Raw genomic sequence first — 22,441 nt, forward strand, 5'->3', positions numbered from 1 at the left:
TAAAAGCATAGTTTACAATCATGGGTGTTTGCTGCATTGTAAAGAGCTGCGATAATAAACAGAGGAGACCAGGTAATACCATGATGTACGTATGATGTATCTATGGCTACTTGCTCTGGATATGGATCCAAATACACCTGTTTTTTCATTGTTAAAACCTGGTCCCACTCACTACAACAAAGGCACTCGTCTTCTGTCGGCATGGGTTGACATGTTCCACATTTACACCATCAGTCAGTGTTCGTTCTGATTCTCCCCTCAAACCTCAGTCTGTTCGGCATTTTTACTATCAGCTTCCAAAATTTGTAACTTCTTGTCTGTGTATTCTGGCTCAAAAAGAGATGGTTCTGGGTCTTAGTTGATTGAGATGGTTCTGGAGCGATTCACGTTGGTTTTCTTGACGGAAGTAACTGTGCTTTTTGGTGTTGCGCTAATCACTCCGCCCAAGTAGCACTGCTTCGCCTTTCTTTGACATTGTTATTTGTACACCTTGTGACTATACAAATCACAACATGTAAATAGGAACATGTGGGCGTTATTTTGTCACTTATTTGGAGCAGTAGCTAGTTGGAACCAGTTACCTGCGGGATCTTTGCTAGGCTAAGCTAATGCTGGGGGTGTCAGACAGAGTAACAGCCCGCACGGAGATATGAAGGGTATGTATCAACTTGTCTAACTCTGGGGGATACAGTGAATAAGCTAAAGTCCCAATAAGTCGGCATGTTCCTTTAATGTATTATTGCCTGTCTTGAGAAAGGTCCATAGGACCAAAACATTGATGTATAAAACCAAATTCAGTGATGAAAAGTGTGTGTGGGAATATTGATTTTCTTGCTTTTTGAAATGGATCTTCGGGGATTTAATTCCCTTCACCACAGAGAAAAAAGTCTTCAAGAAGCTTCTGAATGAACTAAACAAACGGTACCTAATCCCATCTTGCACCTATTTCTCCCAGATAGCTATCCCGCAACTTTATAAGCAGCGCAGAAAGGCGGTGCAGGCAGAGTTTGGAGTTGGATAGATTGAATATTTTAGCCGCACTACAGAGCAGTAGGCTACATAAGTCTCACTGTGTACTATATTGTTATGAATCTATTTTGATGCGTTTTCCCTAACTTTTGTAATTTTACATATCAAAAGTAATATCTCAATATTCATAATCAATATTGCTAAATCAAATTTTGTCAATATTGTGAAACCCTAGTTTCAGCTAAAATTAGGCTTTTTAATTTTAGTGGCCAGAATCATTGTTAGGAGTTTGGTGGAGAGTACATGAGTCATATTGCCAAATTTGGTCTCTGTCTTAGGTCTCAAGTTTCTCAAATATCTGTCATACATATCCCAAAAATATTCTACTACCATATTTTGTGCTTTGGTTGAAATAGATGTTCCAGTAATTTATTTACAGTAGATGCTTTTTGGAAGCAGCCACTGGAAGGGACTTATAGCATTTTTCATCTGTTGCCGTCGCAGTGATTTTCTTTCTATCTCCATGTCAGGATGACGAGTGCTACGAGCAGTCGGCAGACGTTCGCTCTCAGCTTCGATTTTTTGAGCAGCTGGAGAGAATGGAGAAGCAGAGGAAGGACGAGCAAGAGAGAGAGATCCTGTTGAAAGCCGCTAAAGTAAGTTATTGTCACCTCACCATGCTACAGTGTGTGTGTGTGTCTTTGTTTGTGACTGTGAGTGTGTGTGTGTGTGAGAGAGAGAGAGAGAGAAAGAGAGAGTCAGAGTTGTTATGTTCCTGTGCAACAGTGTGTTTTTGTGTACTGCGGTGTGTATGTGTGTGGCTCCTGCGCAGGCTCTGGCCGATGAATTAGAGTGTGACACCAGTGGATGAAGTGACCTCCCTGCGTCCTCCCAGGCTCCTGGCCTCAGGGCTCCTCTGTCCTGGCTCTTCCTAACCGGACAAAGTGAGGGGGGGCCTTGTACAGTTTGCAACTCCCATGCACCATGCAATGGACACACACATACACACCCATGTACAACCTGCACAACATCCCTCTATCACAAGCGTTGACAGCTCAGGTGAAACAGAGCATTAGTTTAAAAAAAAAATAGTACAGATTTCTCAGAGTGTCCGAGAAGCCAGTATGTTTTTGTTCTATCCAGCTATCTATCAATATACTATCTACAACTTTTACATATGTTGGTCTAAACATCTGGTGTCAAGTAGACTTACCAAGAAAAGTGCACTGTGCACAAAACATATTGTATTTTTTCAAAAGGAAATTAGTAATCATGGGCAGAGATAGTTGCTTTATTTAACCTTACAAACAGAAATTCCACCAAAAAAGCTTCAAAATACTGGCTGCCCTGCTGGATGTAGAGGCGGACTTTGGAGACGGCACACATATGCTACAGTGATTGCCGTTTAGCACCAACCGTTAGCAGTTGCCAAAACCTACATTACCGCAGAGAATAATTTCACCCACAACATTATCTGCAACAAACTTTCCGTAAAATGGTAAGCAGAAATGTAAAGTTATGTGGTTTGTAATAACTCTGTATAATTTATATCACTGGTATAGTCTTTTAGGAAAACATATAGTTGGTGTGGACACTTCCTAATATAGAGGGTGTAGTCTGTTCATTTTTTAACACCTTTAATTCGAGGAAGAACTTTGCAAGAAAATAGTAAAACTACTTATTTCCAACAGGGTCCTTGCGTTGTATTCTGTCTACTATTCTGATCTCAGCTGTACATGTGGAGACATTTGTTCCATCAGTAAAAGAAAAGAAAAAAAGGTCTTCAAATTAGTAAAGCTCACCACTGACCAGGAAAGGAGAGCGAGAATCTTTTGCAAATGAAAATGCCTCGCGGTGCAACATTAGCAGAAAGCTAGGTTAATTTAATTAATTTTGAATGGAGCAAATGTCCCACAGTAAAGATTCTCATTGCAGCACACCTCACTGTCTTAATTGCATTATTACGCTCCGGTCGTGCCATGCAGGATATTAGAAATCCTCTTGTTGATGAACACTGGCCACCAAACCTCATGACCTTCCTGTTCTGTTCTGTTTTTTTTTAAAGATTTTTAGGAGAAGCCTGACAGCCTCGCTCCTGGTTGTGAAAGCATCAGCAGGAAAACCACTCCGTGAAGTGTGTTGTTAAAATAATTAATAGTGACACTTGTATGTCCTCTGTCTTTGGCCAGTTCTACATGGTTGAACAGCGCCATCCATTATTTAAAAAAAATGTTTTAATGCGAACAGGTTGCTTTAATAATAGGATTAAGTAAAAAAACTTTTGCAAATTTAGTTATTTGGATTGCATGAACGTCATTGTGTTTCAGTTTAAGAAGTTTGGACAGCAAATTTTTGCCTAATGATTCTGCGAAATATTACATCACCATACTGCCTGATAACATACTAGTAACTATTTAAAAATGTATGCTATATTTCTTTCTAAATTATCGTGTGCACACAAGCATATTTAACACATCTGTTGTATCAGAACACCAGCTCTGATCCCTGCAGTTAATATAACGTTCTGATTTTAAGGAAACAGGGAAAATTCCTCCTGAAACACTAAACGTTACTGATTATACTTCTTTTTTTTTGTCAGGGTAGAGTTTATTTTTCTTACTCCCAGTGATAAAATGTCATAAATGTCATGTTTTGGCATTTGTTCTTTAGCAAGATAAAATAGAGGCTTTTTATTCTCTCTCTCTCTCTTCCTCTCTCAATTGTAGACCAACATAAGCGCAATGAGATAACTGTTGTTGTGATTTGGCGCTATATAAATAAAATTGAATTGAATTAACATTCAACCAGTATGCATTGAGAAACCCATCACTGAATACATTGTAAACATCAAAACTCCATAATACTGTGCAACCTAGAATGGAGAAGGCATAAGTAGCTCATCTCCATTTTTCTCAACATACAATAATACTGCTCTCCTATTTAAAACCGATGTTAAGTGAAGCTTGAAATTGATTATTGACTATTTGGTCTTTCACTTTCAGTAATGTAAAGCAAATTAGAAAAAATAATGAGGATAAATAAATGTATCAGTTACTACTTTATGAGGAGTGGTAGGAAGAGTCCAGTTTCACCCACTGGACTTAGTATTTGGGAGAATATCTTGACAGAATATTCAATATCAAGTTAACTTTACTCTTCACACATCCCAACCCACAGCTAAATGAAAACAAGTACAACCCTCTGGGGGCTTTCAAAAATCAAATGGGCAACCATAGAGCACCAACCGGCAAAGTGAAAGTAGGCAAGAATAATGTTGAGGATTAGGTAGGTTATATACTGTAGAACTTAGTAATGTAGTATGGAGTTTTTTTTCCATTGTTATTTATTTATTAACCACAGTACATTCCACATTCCAGTGTACATTCACACTGCCAAACCCAACAGAGCTTGTCAGTGTCTACTACCTGGTCCTCTTCTCCCCTTTTCCTCTCTGCTCTCTCCGGTAAGTGGGAAAAGCAGGGCAGCTGACACAGGAGATGTAAAGCATGCCAGTGGCACCGCTGCCCTTTGTAAACAGTCCATCTGTACCAACCCCTCCCAGTCCTTTGCCCCTCCGACACCCACTCACCTCCCCTCCTGCCTGCCTCTCTCCTGCTCAAGCGCGCGCTAATTTGACCTCTTGAATAAGAAACCTGCGAAAATAATCCCCTCCACCCCCGTCTTCTCTCCTCCTTCCTTCACAACAAGCCCTCCCCTCCTCTACGCCGTCCATTTAGAATATGACTCAAGTCTTGAGGGATGCTCCGGCCGGCTGGAGGGCAAACACATTATTCTTAGTTCAGATACCGACCAGTACGTGAACCGCCTGATATATTTAAAGCCAATTAGCAGGACGGCTATGAGGAGCAGCTCTCCATCCATAATCCAGAGAAGATGAGGAGAAAAAGGGGAGAAAGGGAGGTAGTGGGGTTGAGGCGAAATGGGGCACCCTGCAATGATTTGGCATTAGAAGAAGAAATGAACTGTAAAGGCAAACTAGACATTAATTCTCTATGCCTCACACAGTGTGTTGTAAAAGATTTTTGACATTTGCTAACATGATATACCTTTTTGTCAGTGAACAAAAGACAGATATTAACTACATACAGGACTGATTCTCTACAATATTTGCCAAAAGACACAAAAATGTACATGTTTTTTCTTGGACCTGACCTAATTTTTGTTCATCCAACAGAAATAAAATGACACAGATTATATCCAGATCCAGAAAAAATAACAGCACTCAGTTAGTGTGTAGTACCATAATCTGCCCGCATTGCCTGCAGTGGTCAGTTGTACATGTACATTTGGCTGTGTGGTGAAGGATTCCCAGGGACAAGCACATTCACCCAGATCTTGGCTGCTGATTAAAATAGAAGTGCTGTGTTGTTACGCCAGGGAGACACACACACACAGACACACACACACACACACACACACACATACACACACCAACACACCCACACACACACACACACACACACACACACACACACACCACACAACACAACACACCAGGAACGGATAGCCACACTGGCTCAATGACACACCAGCCACTGCCACTGTATATCCTCTGCCCTGTGTGTGTGTGTGTGTGTTTATATGTTGTGTGTGTGTGTGTGTGTGTGTGTGTGTGTGTGTGTGTTGGCTCCTGTAGAATTTTTAATAACCTCTTTTGATTAGAATTCCCCTCCAGCGGCTTATTTAGGGCTGGATTTGGAGCGGGTTTAAAGGCCACCACCCCCCGGGGGGCGCTCCATTGCACTTCTCTGAATTCAAATACAATGTCCTTGACACCTCTGTATCCTGTTCCCATTTTGCACTATTTTTGCTGCAGCAGCAACAGATGAGTAGCAAGGGGGGGTTGGGCTCCTTAAACCAGCTGTTAACCTGTGTCCCCCCCCCCCTTTACTCCACAGAGTCGCTCCAGGCAAGAGGACCCAGAGCAAGCTCGACTGAAACAGAAAGCTAAGGAGGTAAGCTGCTGCGGAGATCATTACCCTTGACATTTCCCCGACTCCAGCGTATTAATTTTTCATGCCTCACTACATATGTAATGCCATTTAAAGTCGGACTTATTTTTTAAAGTTTTAAAAAATAATTATTCGTACCGATTGATGCCCGTGTGTGTGTGTGTAAAATGATTTTCCGCGCCAAACACACCCTCCACTTCCTCCGACCCCACCTTCTTTTTTTCGTCTATTTCAGCTTCTTCATCTTGCACCCTTTTGAATTTGGACTAACTGCTGTTCACTGAGCCATGCCTTTTTTTTTGGTCAATGGGCTATCAGGGGAGGGATATGCAGTGGTAACTGTAGTAGCCTTTGTAGATTTATTCAGCTTTTTTCCCATCCCAGTCCTTTTCGTTAATATTTGTAAAATTAAACTGCAATATCTGTCTCTTAACCTACTTACTACGCTATGACTTAAAAGAGAGGAAAAAAACTTTTTTTGCAAATAATTGCAACAATAGTTCAGTAAGAACATAAAAAGAAAAGCAGGTGAATGAGGTTTACAGATGTACCAATTCATGCTCTACATTAAGTTTTACTACTAGAAAGGAATAAAAAAAGTTATATCCTTCTTCAAATAGTAGGCCAAGGAACAACACGCAGTGTTGCAAATTGGGAAATGTTTTACTGGTGTATTGCACTTCTGTTGGCAGTACGCTGCTATAGCCTCCTTTTTTTAAGTGCAGGTTTTGCGTATGGTAAATTCCCAGTGGACTTCAGAAAGTAGACCATTCTTCTTTTAGTGGTTGGTTAATATTGTTTACGCAAATGCAATAGTTCTTTCACAGCGGAAGTTTGCATTTGCTTTTTACTTTGTTTACTCCAGAATAACTTCACTGGGTGCTTTCAGTCCTCGGCGTGCTAACAAGGATCAAGGGGATTGTCTTGAGCTTCCAAGGAGTAGTCTGAGTATGCAGGAGGATAAAACACACATCACTCACCTGTTGTTGTTGTTGGTGTAGATGTTGTTGTTGTTGATGATGATGTAGGAGCAGGTGTGGTTTCTTCTAAGTTTCTGCTCTTTTCAAAAAGCCTTTTTATTCATCCAGGTAAAGTTTATAGAGCAAGTGTGCACTTTTCTCACCAACACCCACATTTATACTCACCGGTACACAGTTCTACAATTTGCCCCAGTGCAACCATTGTCTTTTAATGTTGGCCACTCAGCCATCTACATTTAGGGGGAACTATATATGCGTTGCTCAAGGGCAATTCAGTATTGTTATTTGAAGTATTTTGTTTTTAGGATTTTCTTAGGCAGTCTGTCGGGTTGAACTTGTGACCTTCAAGTGACAAGTGGATTTCTCTTACCCCTGGCGAACTGGCAGCACTCTGCCTTTTCTCTGCATCTCTCCTGGACATTTCTTTCTAGCAACAGCGAGCCCTGCTGCAGTTTAGAACATTCATACTACTCATTCTCAGCCTACCCATAAGCCCCACATATGCAAATCAAGCAGCGTAATAGGCAGCGTGATAGGTTTGCCCCAAGGGCCGTGTGATCAAAGCAGATCTCCTCCCTGTTAAGTGGCAGTCCGCTCGTCATCTGGATACGGCCAGATTAGCGCCTCGCGAGGAGACGCCGCATGCCCGCATGCCCGTATGCACATTTTCGTTTTTTATTTTCAGCTGGAAATTTAGTTGGTGTTGTTTAGAAATTGTAACTTTATGTAATGCTTCCCCCCCCCCCCCCCCCCCCCCCCAAACACACACACACACACACACACAAACACAACTCCCCTCTTCCACCCTCCCTCCCTCACCGCCTCCTTTTTTTGCTTAATGGCCATCGTTTCTCAGCCCCCCTGCCTCTGCGGTTTTCATCACCTGAGCTGGCTGTTTGTGTCACTGCAGAGTCTGTCGGCAGCTTACACATCTGCGCAAATTTCATCAGGATAATGAGCCCAAGCTACTCTTCCAGGCGACAACGGGCAGAGGAGCCAGCCTCTCTTGAAGCCTCTTTTCCTGATCACTCACACACACGCGCACACACACACACACACACACACACACACATTAATTGGAATTACAGTGTGTTATATACTTGAATCAAGTGTCGGCGTGTAAACTGAGCTGGCACATGATTTGTTTTTAAAAGGGCAGGTGCGGTGTGTTATGTAACTATTGTTGCAGTCCCGATTCTAGTCCGACCACCATTAATCCATGACCAACAAATGAATGATATGAATGGTGATACTCAGGTTGAATGTCTTTTTTTCCTTATTTTTTTTAAGATTATTTTTTGGGGGCTTTCCCTTTGTGACATAGAGACAGTGGATAGGCAGAAAGGGGGAGAGAGACGGGGGATGACACGCAGCAAAGGGCAGCAGGTCGGACTCAAACCCTGCGCCGCTGCAGGACCCAGCCAACATGGGGCGAACGCTCCCACTGGGTGAGCCAGAGGCCGCCCCCCAGGTTAAATCTCTTATCAAGTCAATTTCAGACAAGGGGCTCCTTCTTCCAATGTGTATCCACGATCCTTTGTTGTACCCAGGTTTTAGTAGATAAAAGTGTTATTTGTCTGAGAAAATGATATCACTTACACCCTGTAGATCCACGAAGACCAAATAATAGGTGCTTGAATGTCCTCAGTTAACTTACTACCGTGTCTCTTTGTTTAGCCTAAGAGCAAAACTGAATTATTAGTTCTCACCTTTTCACGGTCCATAAACGTTAAGATTGTGACAATGAGTGCAAGATAGTAAAAAATACTCAAAGTTTAGATTAATTAGATAGATTGTTTCTTTGGAATTAATCACCTTTACTGACCACCACTGACAAGATTGCAATGAATTTGGTGTTTATGTTCCTCAGAGGATGAATCCTAATGTTTCTCTCATCCTCTGATCTTTCCTTTAGTGTAACTATCAGGCCAAAATGTTCACTTGTAAAGAAATGTCAGAACGGAAAAGACACATTCATGCTCCCCAGCAGATGAAAGCTTTATATTATGGATCAGACTGATCTCATGAAATGGCATATGTATGACACGCCAATTCGTATGCCATTATTGGCTTGTTATCAAGACGCACAAGACGACTAGCGTGTGAATTTATGACGTAGCGAGTAGTATGAAAGGGCAAAAATCCGCCTAGGGAGGTTGGTCAGGGGTGATAAATGAGTAAAACACAGGACTTTCACCCAGGAGACAGGGGATTGTATCCTGTGTGCCACGTTTCCTTCGTGTCCCGCGTGTCACGTTTCCTAAACTCAACCTCCTACTCGCAATAACACGTCAAGTGGCCTGAATGTTTACGTCACACGTGAATAGCTCAAAATGCATACAGATAACATGCCCCTTGTCGGCGTGTATGTTTACGCAAAGTCATGATGTCATGTTGTATGGTTAATCCATGAGCTTTCTGCTTGTGCCAAGTCTCCGAACACAACATTTCCCACAATATTACAGGCAAATGAAGTTGCCATGAAGTGCACAGATCAGATTTATACAAGGGGATAAAACCTTTGATTTTATGATGTCTGCTAGACCTGGTCCCAGGATGAACTTAATTACAAAGTCACGCCCCTTCCGGTGGACCTCATGGCACCTATGTTTTGCTCGTCTCACACAATTTACATCACCTAGCTTGATGCTCCACTTGCTTGCTAGCTAGCTAGCTAAGCTCAGATAACGTAACGTTATCTGATGTGTTTTATCCAGTGAAGTGTTTTCAGAAGAAAAGACAAAGAACATGAAAGATCCACTGCTTATTTTAGTAACATGACATCCCTAGTACGATACGAACAGACATTGTAGCTTCAGCGAGACGTCATCCATTCAACAATGATGTGTGTAGTCTTTCTAATAAAGTATTTTCACAGTCTGACACTTCAACAGTTTAACAATAAACTGAAACTTTCTTTGGTTGGAAAATTATGTTTTAAATTGACAAACATATTGTGATATAACTATATCCAAAAACACCACAATGTTTTTCTGCCTGATAGTTTTGTATTGAGGGGCAGTGAACATTGTAGGTACTAGGTGTTACTAGCAGGGCTTTAGGATTTTAGTCTTGTGTATTTATGTAACTATGCTTCTAATTGTGTATCTATATTTGCACCAGCGACTTAACCCACAACCTTGTCACCAGCAGAGCCGGCTTGTCAGATGGATGCTGGCAGAGGTTTTTGGGTGAGAGAGAGGCAGTGCGGTCTGGCGCCTCTCTTTCCTCCATTCACAACCATTTGGCCAAAAGGTCAGATGGGCTATTTCAAAAATGCCCGCAGTGAAAATCAATTGGCAAATCGTGGAGCTCAGTTCCTGTTTGTTGTCGGTTGTGGGTCTGTGTGTTCTGACTGTTCCATCACTGAGGCAGGAGGCCAGGCAATGCCTTATCATTGAGAGGCGGGGGGTGGGGGGAGAAAGAGAGGGGAGGCAGAGAGAGATAGAGAGGGAGTTAAGGCCAGTAAAGATACATCACGATGTCAGACACACAGACACACTGCAGCCACAGATTCATCATCGCAACCACGTCTGCAGGCGCAACTGGACACAGGAAACGAGTGAACTGGAGAAGAGGAGTGGAGCAAGGACAGGCGAAGAGAGACGAGGGATGAGGGGACAAACAAAACAAATTGGCTACTACAGCTGGCCAAAAGCTCCTGTTAGGACCCATTCAGCTGCTAAAGAAAGCCATGTCATGCCAAAAACGCTAATATTTCCGCTGTATACCATTGTGAATATGAGTTGGTTAAGGACCCAACCACCATAAACTATTGCTCCACGTCTTTCATATTACTGCCCTGGCAGCAAGACACTGCTAGCTTAGAAAAGAGCTGTTCTTAGGAATGTCAAAGGGTTTTGTAAGAATAATTTGCCTCAAACTATTTTTTTTTCTTCAGGCATTGAGAGACTATTTTTTTTGCCCATTTTGAGGCACCAGCATTGTTTAAATATCTTGAACCTCTACCGAATTAATGTCGCCCTTAGCTCAACTTTGAACTCCAATTAAAAGCCAGCAGGTACGACTTCCTTGCTGTACAACCAGATATGTCAGAATGTATGAATCGAATCAAACAACGATCAAACTGAACATATATAGCCTCCTTGTTCACATAATAAAGAATTGTTCATTCGTGTTGTTTTTTAAACCAAAACTCTTCAGTTAGAATGAACCAGGCCTTAATGCACACATGCATGTTTCTTGATTGGCTTGGCATCCTCCATAAGTGACCAGGTCATGGACAAACTGGAACCCACCCACACTGAAAGCCCCGTTAGCCAGAGCCTCGCACTTTTCCAGAGCAGGGAAAGGCTCTGGTGTGTCAGAGGACAATGTACCAGCCCCTTAGTCTTTATTAGGCCAGTAATAGCTGCGAGTTCATAGGCTATTGTCCTCTGGCCCTCCACAAACTGCTCTGCTCAAAGAGGCGCTCTCCCCCATCAGGCAGGCCCCAGGGCAAAAGCCTGCCACCCTCCTTCGCGTTCTCTCCCTGTCTGTGCTGCCTTTAAAGAGAATTCCTGCTGATTTTCCTAGGTCATAGTTGTTATATTCTTGTCTTCTGGCCTCACAGATTCACAATACCTTAATATGAATAGAGCAACAGCATTCATGGTCAGCTCGTGGAATTGTGAGTAGAAGAAGATAATGTTCATATTCTGGTAGAGTGGATAGATGATGTGTTATTAAAACAGTTTCTTTTTCACAAATTAGGTTATGCATTCATTGAGCATGTGTCCGTTTATTTGATATAATTTCAACCGAACGTCTATGTTTTTTTGACAGATCATACAAAGTTGATGTGGACAGTTTAATTATCACAAAGAAAAGTCTGTTTTGTGGGTCCTAAAGATGTGCGGACTACTAAATAGTACACTGTTACCCTATTTTTATTTGTTGCTTTGTTGCCTGTAGTCTCAACTTCAGTTTTCTTCTTCACCTCAAGACAACAGGAAAAAAAATAGAAGCAGGCTTTAAAAGTACCTTTGGTGTTCCTGTGTGTTTTCGAATATTACAAAGTGCTGTAATGAGAAAGAAAACAACAAAAAAGGGAGATTCGTTTTTTTTTTTGCCTCAGAGGGAGATAGCGACCCGTCTCCTCGCTGTACAAGCCTGTAGGTTCACTTTTCTCTTTGTGCGCCAGAGCACTCCTTGGGACTCAAGCGGCAGGGGAATTGGGCATGCTGAGCTACGCTAGTGGCGAGGTGCCAGCCTCCTGTGCCTGGGATGTAAGTGAGAGGGAGGCAGGAGGCAGGACACGTTTCAATTAGGCAACAAACATCGCACATAGAGGATGGGAGAGAAGGAAAAAAACACCTCAGCTTCACCAGCCCTTCTGACCTCTCCCAAAAACACACTTCCCTGAACCGCTCTGCTCCACCTTTTCTCTTCTTTTCCATTTAAATCTGATTTGTCGTTTTTGTGGAATTCAAATGGGAAGGACAGTACCGGGGGTCTTTGTGAGGTGATGCTAAGTGTGCCAGCTCGGCCTGCATGTTTCCATTAGATTGTCATGTTGGCTAATTAGAGAGCGGCAGCATGATTCACCTTGTTAATTAGGAGGACTTGCACACCATGTGCCTGGGGGCGGTGTGGGGAAGAGGAGCCCAGCCTCAGAGCCTGCAAGTCGCCTGCTGCCTATGAAGATTCCCCTTCTCATCTACCTTTCACTCTTTTTTTTTTGATTTAGAAATGAATAAATCATTGACATCGTCCTCTCTCGGAGTGTGAATATCTGAGTTCTCATCTTTTCCTGGATGCAAATTAGGCGTGATCAATAGAAAGTGACGAGCAGCGAATCTAAATGTAAAAAAAAGAAGAGAGACAGGGAGAGAGAAGACTGCTAGACGAAGCACGCCAGCTTAGAATGAGACAAAGCGAGAGAACATTTAAAGTAGGAAATTTTCCCTTAGATAAGCAGTATTTTTAATGATCACCACTGTCGCCCTTGCGCTTTGGTGTGGGGCCGTCAGAATCAGCTTAACACTGATTTCCGGCTTCTTCATTAAACACTGTTCCTTGGCAAAATGTGTAGCTCAAATGTAATTATTTATAAAAATAATACTAACTCCACCGGAAAGGCAGTCTTTTAGACACATTCAATTTATCCGCATGTTTCGCACAGTCTCCCTCGACACAGTTTCATTCCTGCAGATAAGTTGCAGATTAAGAGGAACCATAGGGTCATGATAGTGACACTCACATAACGACCTTAGCTCCAGGGACGACTGAGGGCTCTGAATAATTGGTCCTTTTCCCTGGAAACACTTCTGACACACTCCGCTTCAGATGAAATGGAACACTTTCAGCCAAGACTATTAGCACATGCATGCATTTTGAATTCATCTCCATAGGTGAAATAATATAATCACAAACAGATTCAGTTAAATATTTAAGGAGGGTTATGTGTGTTGAAAAAGATGATGAAACAGAATTCCAAAGCATTTTCCCTCCCTGTTTTAATGCAATTTGTCAATCTCAACGGATGTATTATCTGTTATTCAAGATCGCTATCAGCACAATAGTGTAAGCAGAATTATTTTAATTGTTGTGTCTGATAAATACGATAAAGGTTATTATGTTTGGTATCAACACATTCTGGTGCGCTTGGCTTGTAAACAACACAGTTTGAATCTATGCATAGGACTCTCTGACTCATATATTGTATATTGCATAAGTATATACTGTATATATTCAATACCAATTGGCAATTAGAGATAATGTCTCGCAACACATCATGCACACGTACTGTATATTATCATATATTACTTTAATACTCAATATTTTATCTTGAGGAACACTGCCATCTGTAAATATTCAGTTTGGTTGATGCCTCTGCATGCCTCTATCCAGTTTTAACACAAAGACGTGCCTACATTATCAGGTCATGGCTGTACTCGTCTCTTTGTAGTGTCTGAGTGCAGATGGAGAAGTAGAACCTGATTGGTTACTGCAAATGGTGCTTTGCCCTGCAGCAAACTAACTGCCAGGCACTTCACATGAAGAAATGCCTTGAGATGCAGCTCCCAGATGTTCACATAATGTCGGCCATGTGGGTGTCAGGTGAATGAGATCCATGAATTACAGACATGCACAAAACACGTAACGTACGTAAAATGTCCACACACTCTCATGGGAAGTAATGGGAAACTCACACACAAGAAGGTTTGTTTTAGATACAGGTATTTGAAATTGGTATTGAAGTCGGGGAAAAATATCCTCCCGCTCATCTGAAAAATTCCACTGGGCCTCATTCATGAAACATTTGTATACACAGATTTGATCTAAACTCAGGCGTACACACAATCTAAGAACTTTTTTGAGATTGTTATTTTTTTATGCAGTCATAGTCTTGCATTGCCAGACCTTCTTTCACAGCGTTGGGAAGGAGGGTCTGGCTAGTCCCCGCAGCATTCCGTGATGGTAGAAGAACCTGCTCTGGTTTATTGGCATTTCTTTAAACCAATCACACTCGTCTTGGGCGGCGGTAAGCGCCAGACGGAGCCACGGTGCCGCTGCAAACAAGCCTTGGGAAGGAACTTGTGTTGTGGAATGTGGACGCTTAAAAGTTGTTTTAGTGGTGCAACAGACAGATAGTCTATGTAGCTGTCTGGATTTACCCTGCAGAGATCTGATGAGCAGTTAACCATAGTCCTCAGAAATCCACCGGATTTTAAATTACAAGGCAGGCAAGGCAAGGCAGCTTTATTGTATAGCACATTTCAGCAACAAGGCAATTCAAGTGCTTTACACAAAATCAGTTAAAAAGATAAACACAAGTAAAAACAGTTAAAAATCACAAGCATTAAAAACCGGTAAAACACATGAATAACAGTTAAAAACAAGAAAACATAAAACACAAGAATAAATTTACAGTGCAGCATAGAAATTTAAAGAAATGATTAGTCATTTAAGAAAGGCAGCATCAATAGAAAGGTCTTCAGCTTGATTAAAAGAACTGAGAGTAGCAGCGGATCTACAGGTTTCTGGGAGTTTATTCCAGATATGAGAGCATAGAAACTGAAAGCTGCTTCACCCTGTTTATTTTCTGACTCTGGGGACAGAAAGCGACCTGTCCCAATGACCTGAGAGGTCTGGGTGGTTCATAGTGTAGTAGCAGATCAGCAATATTTTTGGACCTAAACCGTTAAGTGATTTATAAACTAGCAAGAGTACTTTGAAATCAATTCTTGAGACACAAAGCCAGTGTAAAGACTTCAGAACTGGAGTGATGTGTCCATTCTCTGGTCTTAGTGAGGACGAGCAGCAGCGTTCTGAATCGCTGCAGCTGTCTGATTGATTTTTTAGGGACCTGTAAAGACCCCGTCTCAGTAGTCAAGTCTACTGAAGATAAAGCATGGACAAGTTTTTCCAAATCCTGTTGACACATAAGTCCTTTAACCCTTGATATATTCTTAGGTAGTAGGCTGACTTTGTAATTGTCTAATGTGGCTGTTAAAGTTCAGGTCTGAGTCCATGACTACACCAAGATTCTGGCTTTGTCTGTTGTTTTTAACATTGTTGTTTGAAGCTGCCGCAGACTTTTAATCTTTCCTCTCTTGCTCCAAAAACAACCACCTCAGTTTTTCCTTCATTTAATTTCAGAAAGTTCTGGCACATCCAGCCGTTAATTTGTTCGATGCACTTAGTCAGTTTTTGTATTGGACTATAGTCCCCTGGCATAAGGTTATGTAATTTGTGTGTCGTCCGCATAACTATGGTAACTTATTGTTTTTCTCCATAACCTGAGCCAGTGGAAGCATGTAGATGTAAACAGAAGAGGCCCCAGAATGAGCCTTGCGGAACTCCGCACGTCATATTTGTACGCTCAGATGCATTTACCTATAGACACAAAGTAATCCCTATTCTTTAGGTAGGATTCAACCAGTTTAGTACTGAGCCAGAAAGGCCACGCAGTTTTCCAATCGGTCTAGAGTATGTCATGGTCGACCGTGTCAATGCAGCACTGAGATCAGTATACTAAGATTGAAATTTTGCCATTACTGTGTTAAGGTGGATGTCTTAAAGACTTGACAAGAGCCGTTTCAGTGCGTGGGTGGGTCGGAAACCCGACTGAAAGTATCAAACTGTTGCTTAGTACAAGAAATGGTTGAGTTGTTGAAAACTACTTTTCAATGATTTTACTTAAAACGGAGGTTGATATGGCCTATAGTTGCTCATTAGTGACTTGTCTAGTTTGTTCTTTTTTAGAGTGGCTTGATTACTGCAGTTTTCATTACAACACAAAGAAGGCAGAAGGTAACAGACATTTGGTCGAAAAGAGTAAAATCCGGTCAAATTTCCGGTGGCACCGGAGCAATCCTGGAAGTTGAACGTTGTGGATATAGACTAACGCAGTCATAACCAATTATGAAACATGCTGATGTTTATTAGGTGTAATGTTTACCATGTTCACCATCTTAGTTTAGCGTGTTAGCATGCTAACATTTGCTAATTAGCCCAAAACAGAGTACAGATGAGGCTGATGGGAATGTCATTATTTTAGCATTTTTGTCTGTGTACCATATTAAATGACAATTCATCTGACTGTTGGTGAGAAATTTGACTCAAAACTTTAAATGTGAACCTTATGGTGGAGCTAGAGAAAGGAGATCATTAAAGTCATAAGGATTTTTTTTTTCTGGGGACCGTGAAGGCAAAATGTCGTGTAAATTCATCCAACTGTTATTTTTCGACAGAGATTTTTCATTCTGGACCAAAGTGGTGAACCAGCCAACAGACCGACATTGTCTTTCCAAGAGCCATGCTGCTAGCATAGCTGAAACTAATAAAGTATTAAACACTCCTACAGAGTTACAAGTAGTTGGACTTGAAACATAAAAAAACTCTCTGTGTCCGCATAGCTGCAAGGCTTCTGGACATACTTTTTTTCTCTGCACATGTCCATGCGACCAGTATCCAGCCCATTAGAAGGCACAATGTATGGCAGAATGTTGCCTTTATTTGCTAGAAAGGTGTCAGTAAATGAAGGGAGCATCCAGTTCCAGTTGGACTTGAACCACCGTTGTTGTTATTGCACGATCAGTGTCTACAGTCTATGCTCTTACACCACTAGGCCACCAGGACCACCCAAGACAGACATGATTTACAGTAGATAATAATGAGTTTTGTCTTCCCCCTGACATTGATGATGACTTATAGGGAGCTGTTGGGATGCAAATATCCAGCGGTAGTAAGACTGTCGGCACCGTGTCTCTGATATACCTGACAGCAGATCAAACTTTCTAGGTTTATGGTTATAAATCAAGCCACTGATTTAAATGTTTTACTTGTGCGTCCTTCAAGCTTTTCTCGTACACTGCTGACAATGAATATCAACTTTATTGGTGTTAATCTAACACTTAGTAGTGTGTATATAAACAAACCAGCAGTTAGTTTAAAGCTAAAGACTTTGCTGTGTATCAAACTAAAATCATGGTATAGTGCTAGTTTAATGAGTGTTTCCAAATGTTCTTTAGTTATTTTCAGCTTTAAACATACTCCAAAATACCCTTTTCATTACATGCTATAGATCCACCCATAAGCTCACAGTGCAAAGGCCAGAGCCATGATAAGATATTTGATTGAAGGTTAAATTTATGCACTCTACCAAGGCTTTTTAGGGGAAGAAGCATTCACGAAAAAGTGGCATATGTTATGTCTATATACTAAGAGGCTACATGCTGTGTGCTCATTGACCACAGCTCTCTAGGGGGAGGGGGAGAGACAGACCAACTCAAAACCCACGGTCTGGCTTTTATACTCTTTGCAGGGCAGAGAGCCCTGTAGCTTCCTTCACAGCCCTGTAGCTGCTTGTGACGTCAAGCAGAGCGTGTTCTGCTCTACCAAGGACATCTGTCTGTAAGCGTCTGGGGGGCCGCGAGCAGCCCCTCAGGCCAGGAGGCGAGAGGAAGGGAGGGAGGGAAGATTGAAAGAAAAGCCTTTGTTAAAAACAGCAAAAATGGAGAACGGCAGGTTGGCCAACATGGTTCCTGCAGCTCATCTTCCTTTTTACTCTAAGCATATCAGACCGCTCTAAGGTTCTTGCCATGTTTTGGACATTTTTGCATCATAAGGGAACATACTTCTCTTTCGTCTGTGTTGAGAAAAAAGCCCTGTTGTTTTTCATTCGGGTCATGATGGACATTTTTATCTATTAAGAGCACAAAGCTTGAAGTTAGACTTCTGAACATTCAAGATGTGGTTAACTGGGTAACAATTGTAAGATAGCTAAATGGATCTGATTATTTTTAGTTGCTCACATTCGGCCCAATTCATGCATGTTTTATTTATTTTTTCTGTTAAATGCATTTGTTATAATATAAATAACAATACAACCAAAACATGCCCAGTAATGAAAGTATTACTTATGTTGTATAACAATATTTAGCTTTTATTTTGCATAGTCCAGTTTGTTAGCACCAGCTGTACAGAGTCAGCTGTGCAAACCAGCGGTCTACGCCGCTGATAAATATTAACATCCGGGACATAATTTCATGACACGAGTAATCTAAAGAATGTAATTTGATATCCAGGTTCTCGATCTTTTGAAAGCGTATTTAAGATACATAGCTAGAAAACAAATATTGTAGTTTTGGGGTGGGTTGTGGGTAATTTCATGTTTTTTTTTACTGTCATAATCATTGGGTGATGTCATTTTCTATCAAAGTAGAGCTTTTACTTCTTGCAGAGAGTTTGTGTAGAATCTTAATCCAACGGTAATCAAATTTGTAATTTGTAAATCTAAAATCAAATTTCAGATTAGGAGTGATTCTGGGAGCCTTGATGAAAACAGATCCTGATCTGATTAATACAAGATTCAGAGCTTCACTGTTTGCACTTGAACATTACACCATCATGTTAACTGATATACGCTTAGCTGAGCACTCAACATCTGTAGGAGAGCTTTGTGTAAGTGCTACAAGTGTTTCCCAGAAATGTACATATTTCCAATTTCCCCACACTGACTGTAACTTCATCAGCTGACATTTTTGCATTGAGACTGAAACCTCGTTCTAACAAAGCTGCAGATTGATTTCGTCGGGCATCTTTAAAATGTTCTACATCTCCTGACCTTTGCTCATAATTCTTTCTTTGCAAGTTCCAGTTCCGTGCTTTAAAAGGGCATACAGGCAGACTGGAAGCACTGGTATTTAAGTGACTTTGGTACAGCAAATATTTAGGCCGCACCATTGATCGGACCTGGCAAATGTATGCACTCTGCCAGCTTGTTATTCTTTCAGTCTGGGATGAATCTCTGTAGTGACCTTTGTTGTTTTTGGCGGTGATTGTACCAATTGCTAACATTGTCGACATGGTAGTCTAGAAGGTAGAGAGACATTCTTGTACCTGTAGGTCACAGTTTTAATTTCCTTTTTTAATAAGATGCCCTGGTGGCTGACACTGCAACATAATTTAATAAACCAAGAGGAGGGGCAACCTCTAGCTCTCCCAGTAAGAGGGTGTGCCCCATGTAGGCTGAGTCCTTTAGAGCAGTCTGAGTTCAAGTCCTACCTGCGGCCCTTTTCTGCGTGTCATCCCCGATCTCTCTCCTTACTTTCAAATAAAGGGGAAAATGACCCTCAAAAATCTTGAAAACAAAAAATACAAGAGTACCAACCTGTAAAATCATGACAAATTCCGTAACAGACAAATAGCGTAAGTAAAGAGGAAGAGCGGTGGCATGTTAGAAGTCTCTAACAGAGATTTATGGCATTCTTAACAGCCGAGTTGCTTAACACCATAAAATAATATACAGAGTAAACTAAAGAGTGACCAACAGTTCATGACTGAATTTTAACAAACCCTGTACAGTTAAGGACAGTTGATGACGGCATCATAAGAACTTAAACTGAAGGCAAAATGTACCAACATTTTCTCATAGATACTGCTACTACTTCATAGCATTCGTACACTTTCTCTTGTTTATCTAAATGACCATCATTTTATGTAAATGTTTGAATTAAATGGTAGTCGACACAACGCGTTAGGACAAAACAAATCTATCAATGCCTGGCCCAAATCTGGCTGTATCAGTTGGCAGTCATTAAAGGAAAGTAGACGCGGCATAGTGGCACCAGATTGAAATCAGAAATCAGTCTCCCAGTGTCATGGCGGCCGTTTTACTGACGGGAAACGCAGACTGGAGGGTTGCAGATGGTAAAATGAAGTCTTCATTTATCATACAGTCATAAATCTGAAAATGCAGGCAGTTGCTGTGGGCGCAGGGAGCTCATGCCTGGTGCCAACTGCCAGGCAGGGATGCCGGCATCCAGGTGCCATCAGTGAGATAGCGGACCTCTCTCTCTCTGTCTCTCTCTCTCCCTGCTCACTTTGCAGTGGGATTCTTTAAGGTCAAGCCTGGAGAGCTTTGTGTGTTGTTTGTCGCAAAGCCTAATAAGGTTAGCATTGATAACATTTAATGCTACATTTGCCATGTGGACAGTTGCAAAAAATCATCTCCACCCTGTCAGCCACATCTAGCCACGATCCCCAGTATCTGTCTCAACACTGACTCAAATCACTGCATGGACTTGTCTGTACCATTGCCACATTGCCATTAGTATTTGGTTTAACTAGTGGATACATTTTTACCACCATCTGTTTTAAAAAAGGACAAATAAATGTGTTTTAGTATTCAGCTGGTTGGTAAAACTGCTGTTATTTCCCTCTACTAGTGTTGTCAGCGTGTTTGAATCTTTCAACAGTTCCGCCGTGCTAAATGTGAAGTGGCAACACCCTAAAGGGCATGCCTTCCCAGGGGGGTTTTAGTAAAAAATCAGAGGCAACTGCATGCACATTTTAGATCAGACTTTATACACCAAAGCAACCTTTTTACAGAGCGCCATCTGAAAGTAACATGAAATTTTCCCCCGATCAGACAACATACTTGCCTCACACAAACACCAGAGCCCATCGTACACATGCTGAGAGATAACATAAAAGAACATGAAAGACATGAAAGCGCACATTGATTGTCCCTGTTTGCTTCAACCCAGGCCTCTCTCCCCCAGTGGGCAGGCACGCAGGCAAGCTGGTGGGTAGGCATTCCCTGTGCTGTGGCCAAGATTGATAGGCAAGTGTGTGTGTGTGTGTGTGTGTGTGTGTGTCTGTGTGTGTGTGTACTGTGTTTGCATGTTGGAGGGAGTGCTGACACCCTCTGTGCCATGGCCCCAGGCCCTCACACATCCACCCAATAGAAAGGGCAGCTCCCAGCAATGCTGGGTTCCCCCTCAGCCCTGTGGCTAGACATGACATTACCTTGGGCAGTGCCTCCCCACAACCTCCCTTTTATATCACAAACTGCAAAAATCACAATGGGACCATGTGACTGCACACGCACACCCACACACATTCGATATTTGACAGCAGCTCTGTTAATGGCTGACAGCAGGCTTCCATTTTGTTTGGCTCAGGAGAGCTAAAACAACACATGGACGGACTGGTAGAAAGAAGGGACATATTTCTCTCTCGCAGCCGTATATTTTACCTTCTACATTTGATCCTATTCTTGTTTAATTTCTCCCTAATTCTTACCAAAATGTGACAAAAGATGGTAGCAAATGCTCTGAAAATCTGAAATTAAAATGTTGGGGTCACTTGTGTGGCTAAAAGTAATTGTCATGGTGCACCTTTATGTAGTAGTAAAGTAAAGTAGTGCTACTAAAAAAGTTATCTTACGGCAGTTGTGTATCACAGATAACTATTTTTGGTGTGGCTGTTAGGTATTTGTTTAATGCTAATCTCTAAAATAAAAAATCTGCATATGAATGGGGAATCCATAAGCGACAAAACATGATTTTTGTATCAGAAGCGTTCTGCTTTCCGTTTGTAGTTTGAAATTATCTGATTTAGCTTTTTATTAGTACCTTGTACAGGACATACTTACTATAACCCGAACAGAGGCATAAAATACTGGGGCAACACTAAACCAAATTCAGTGTAGAGGGCACGGTTATTTTCTAATCTTTGTGTTGTCTTAACCAGATGCAACAACAGGAACTGGCACAGATGAGGCAGCGAGATGCCAACCTTACAGCACTAGCCGCCATCGGACCCCGCAAAAAACGTAAAATGGATTCACCAGGGAACACCCCATCAGGGACAGAGGTAAGAAGTAGACGCATTTAATGGCTATATTATCCCTTTTCACCCATATCCAGTTGCTAGTGTTGTTCCATATCCAGTTACTATTTCTAGTCACTGTTCCATTATCTTTTATTGTGACTGTTATTACCACTATTCATTACACCCCCAATCGGCACCATCAGACACTGCCTACCAAGAGCCTAGGTCTGTCTGAGGTTTCTTCCTAAAAAGGAGTTTTTCTTCGCCAGTGTCACACTGCTTGCTCTTGGGGGAATTACTTGAATTGTTAGGGCTTTTTGAATTATAGAGTGTGGTCTAGACCTGTAAAGTGTCTTGAGAAAACTCTTGTTATCAATTGATACTATAAATAAAATTGAAATAAATTGAATTGAATTGAAATTGAATTGAATTAATATCTACCCTCAACAACGT

General features: G+C 41.5%; 1 protein-coding gene across 3 annotated transcripts in view; it reads left to right on the top strand.

Annotated features, from left to right (window-relative positions):
- LOC116690257 (transcription initiation factor TFIID subunit 4) overlaps positions 1–22,441 on the top strand; it is an 86,633-nt gene that overhangs the window by 36,170 nt on the left and 28,022 nt on the right. For all 3 annotated transcript variants that reach the window (XM_032517073.1, XM_032517081.1, XM_032517090.1), the window contains 3 exons: positions 1,500–1,625; positions 5,889–5,945; positions 21,908–22,030. In XM_032517073.1, the coding sequence (XP_032372964.1) occupies positions 1,500–1,625; positions 5,889–5,945; positions 21,908–22,030 (306 nt within the window). The remainder of the gene's footprint in view (positions 1–1,499; positions 1,626–5,888; positions 5,946–21,907; positions 22,031–22,441) is intronic.

The sequence above is a fragment of the Etheostoma spectabile genome, chromosome 1, assembly GCF_008692095.1.
Source record: "Etheostoma spectabile isolate EspeVRDwgs_2016 chromosome 1, UIUC_Espe_1.0, whole genome shotgun sequence".
Lineage (NCBI taxonomy): Eukaryota > Metazoa > Chordata > Actinopteri > Perciformes > Percidae > Etheostoma > Etheostoma spectabile.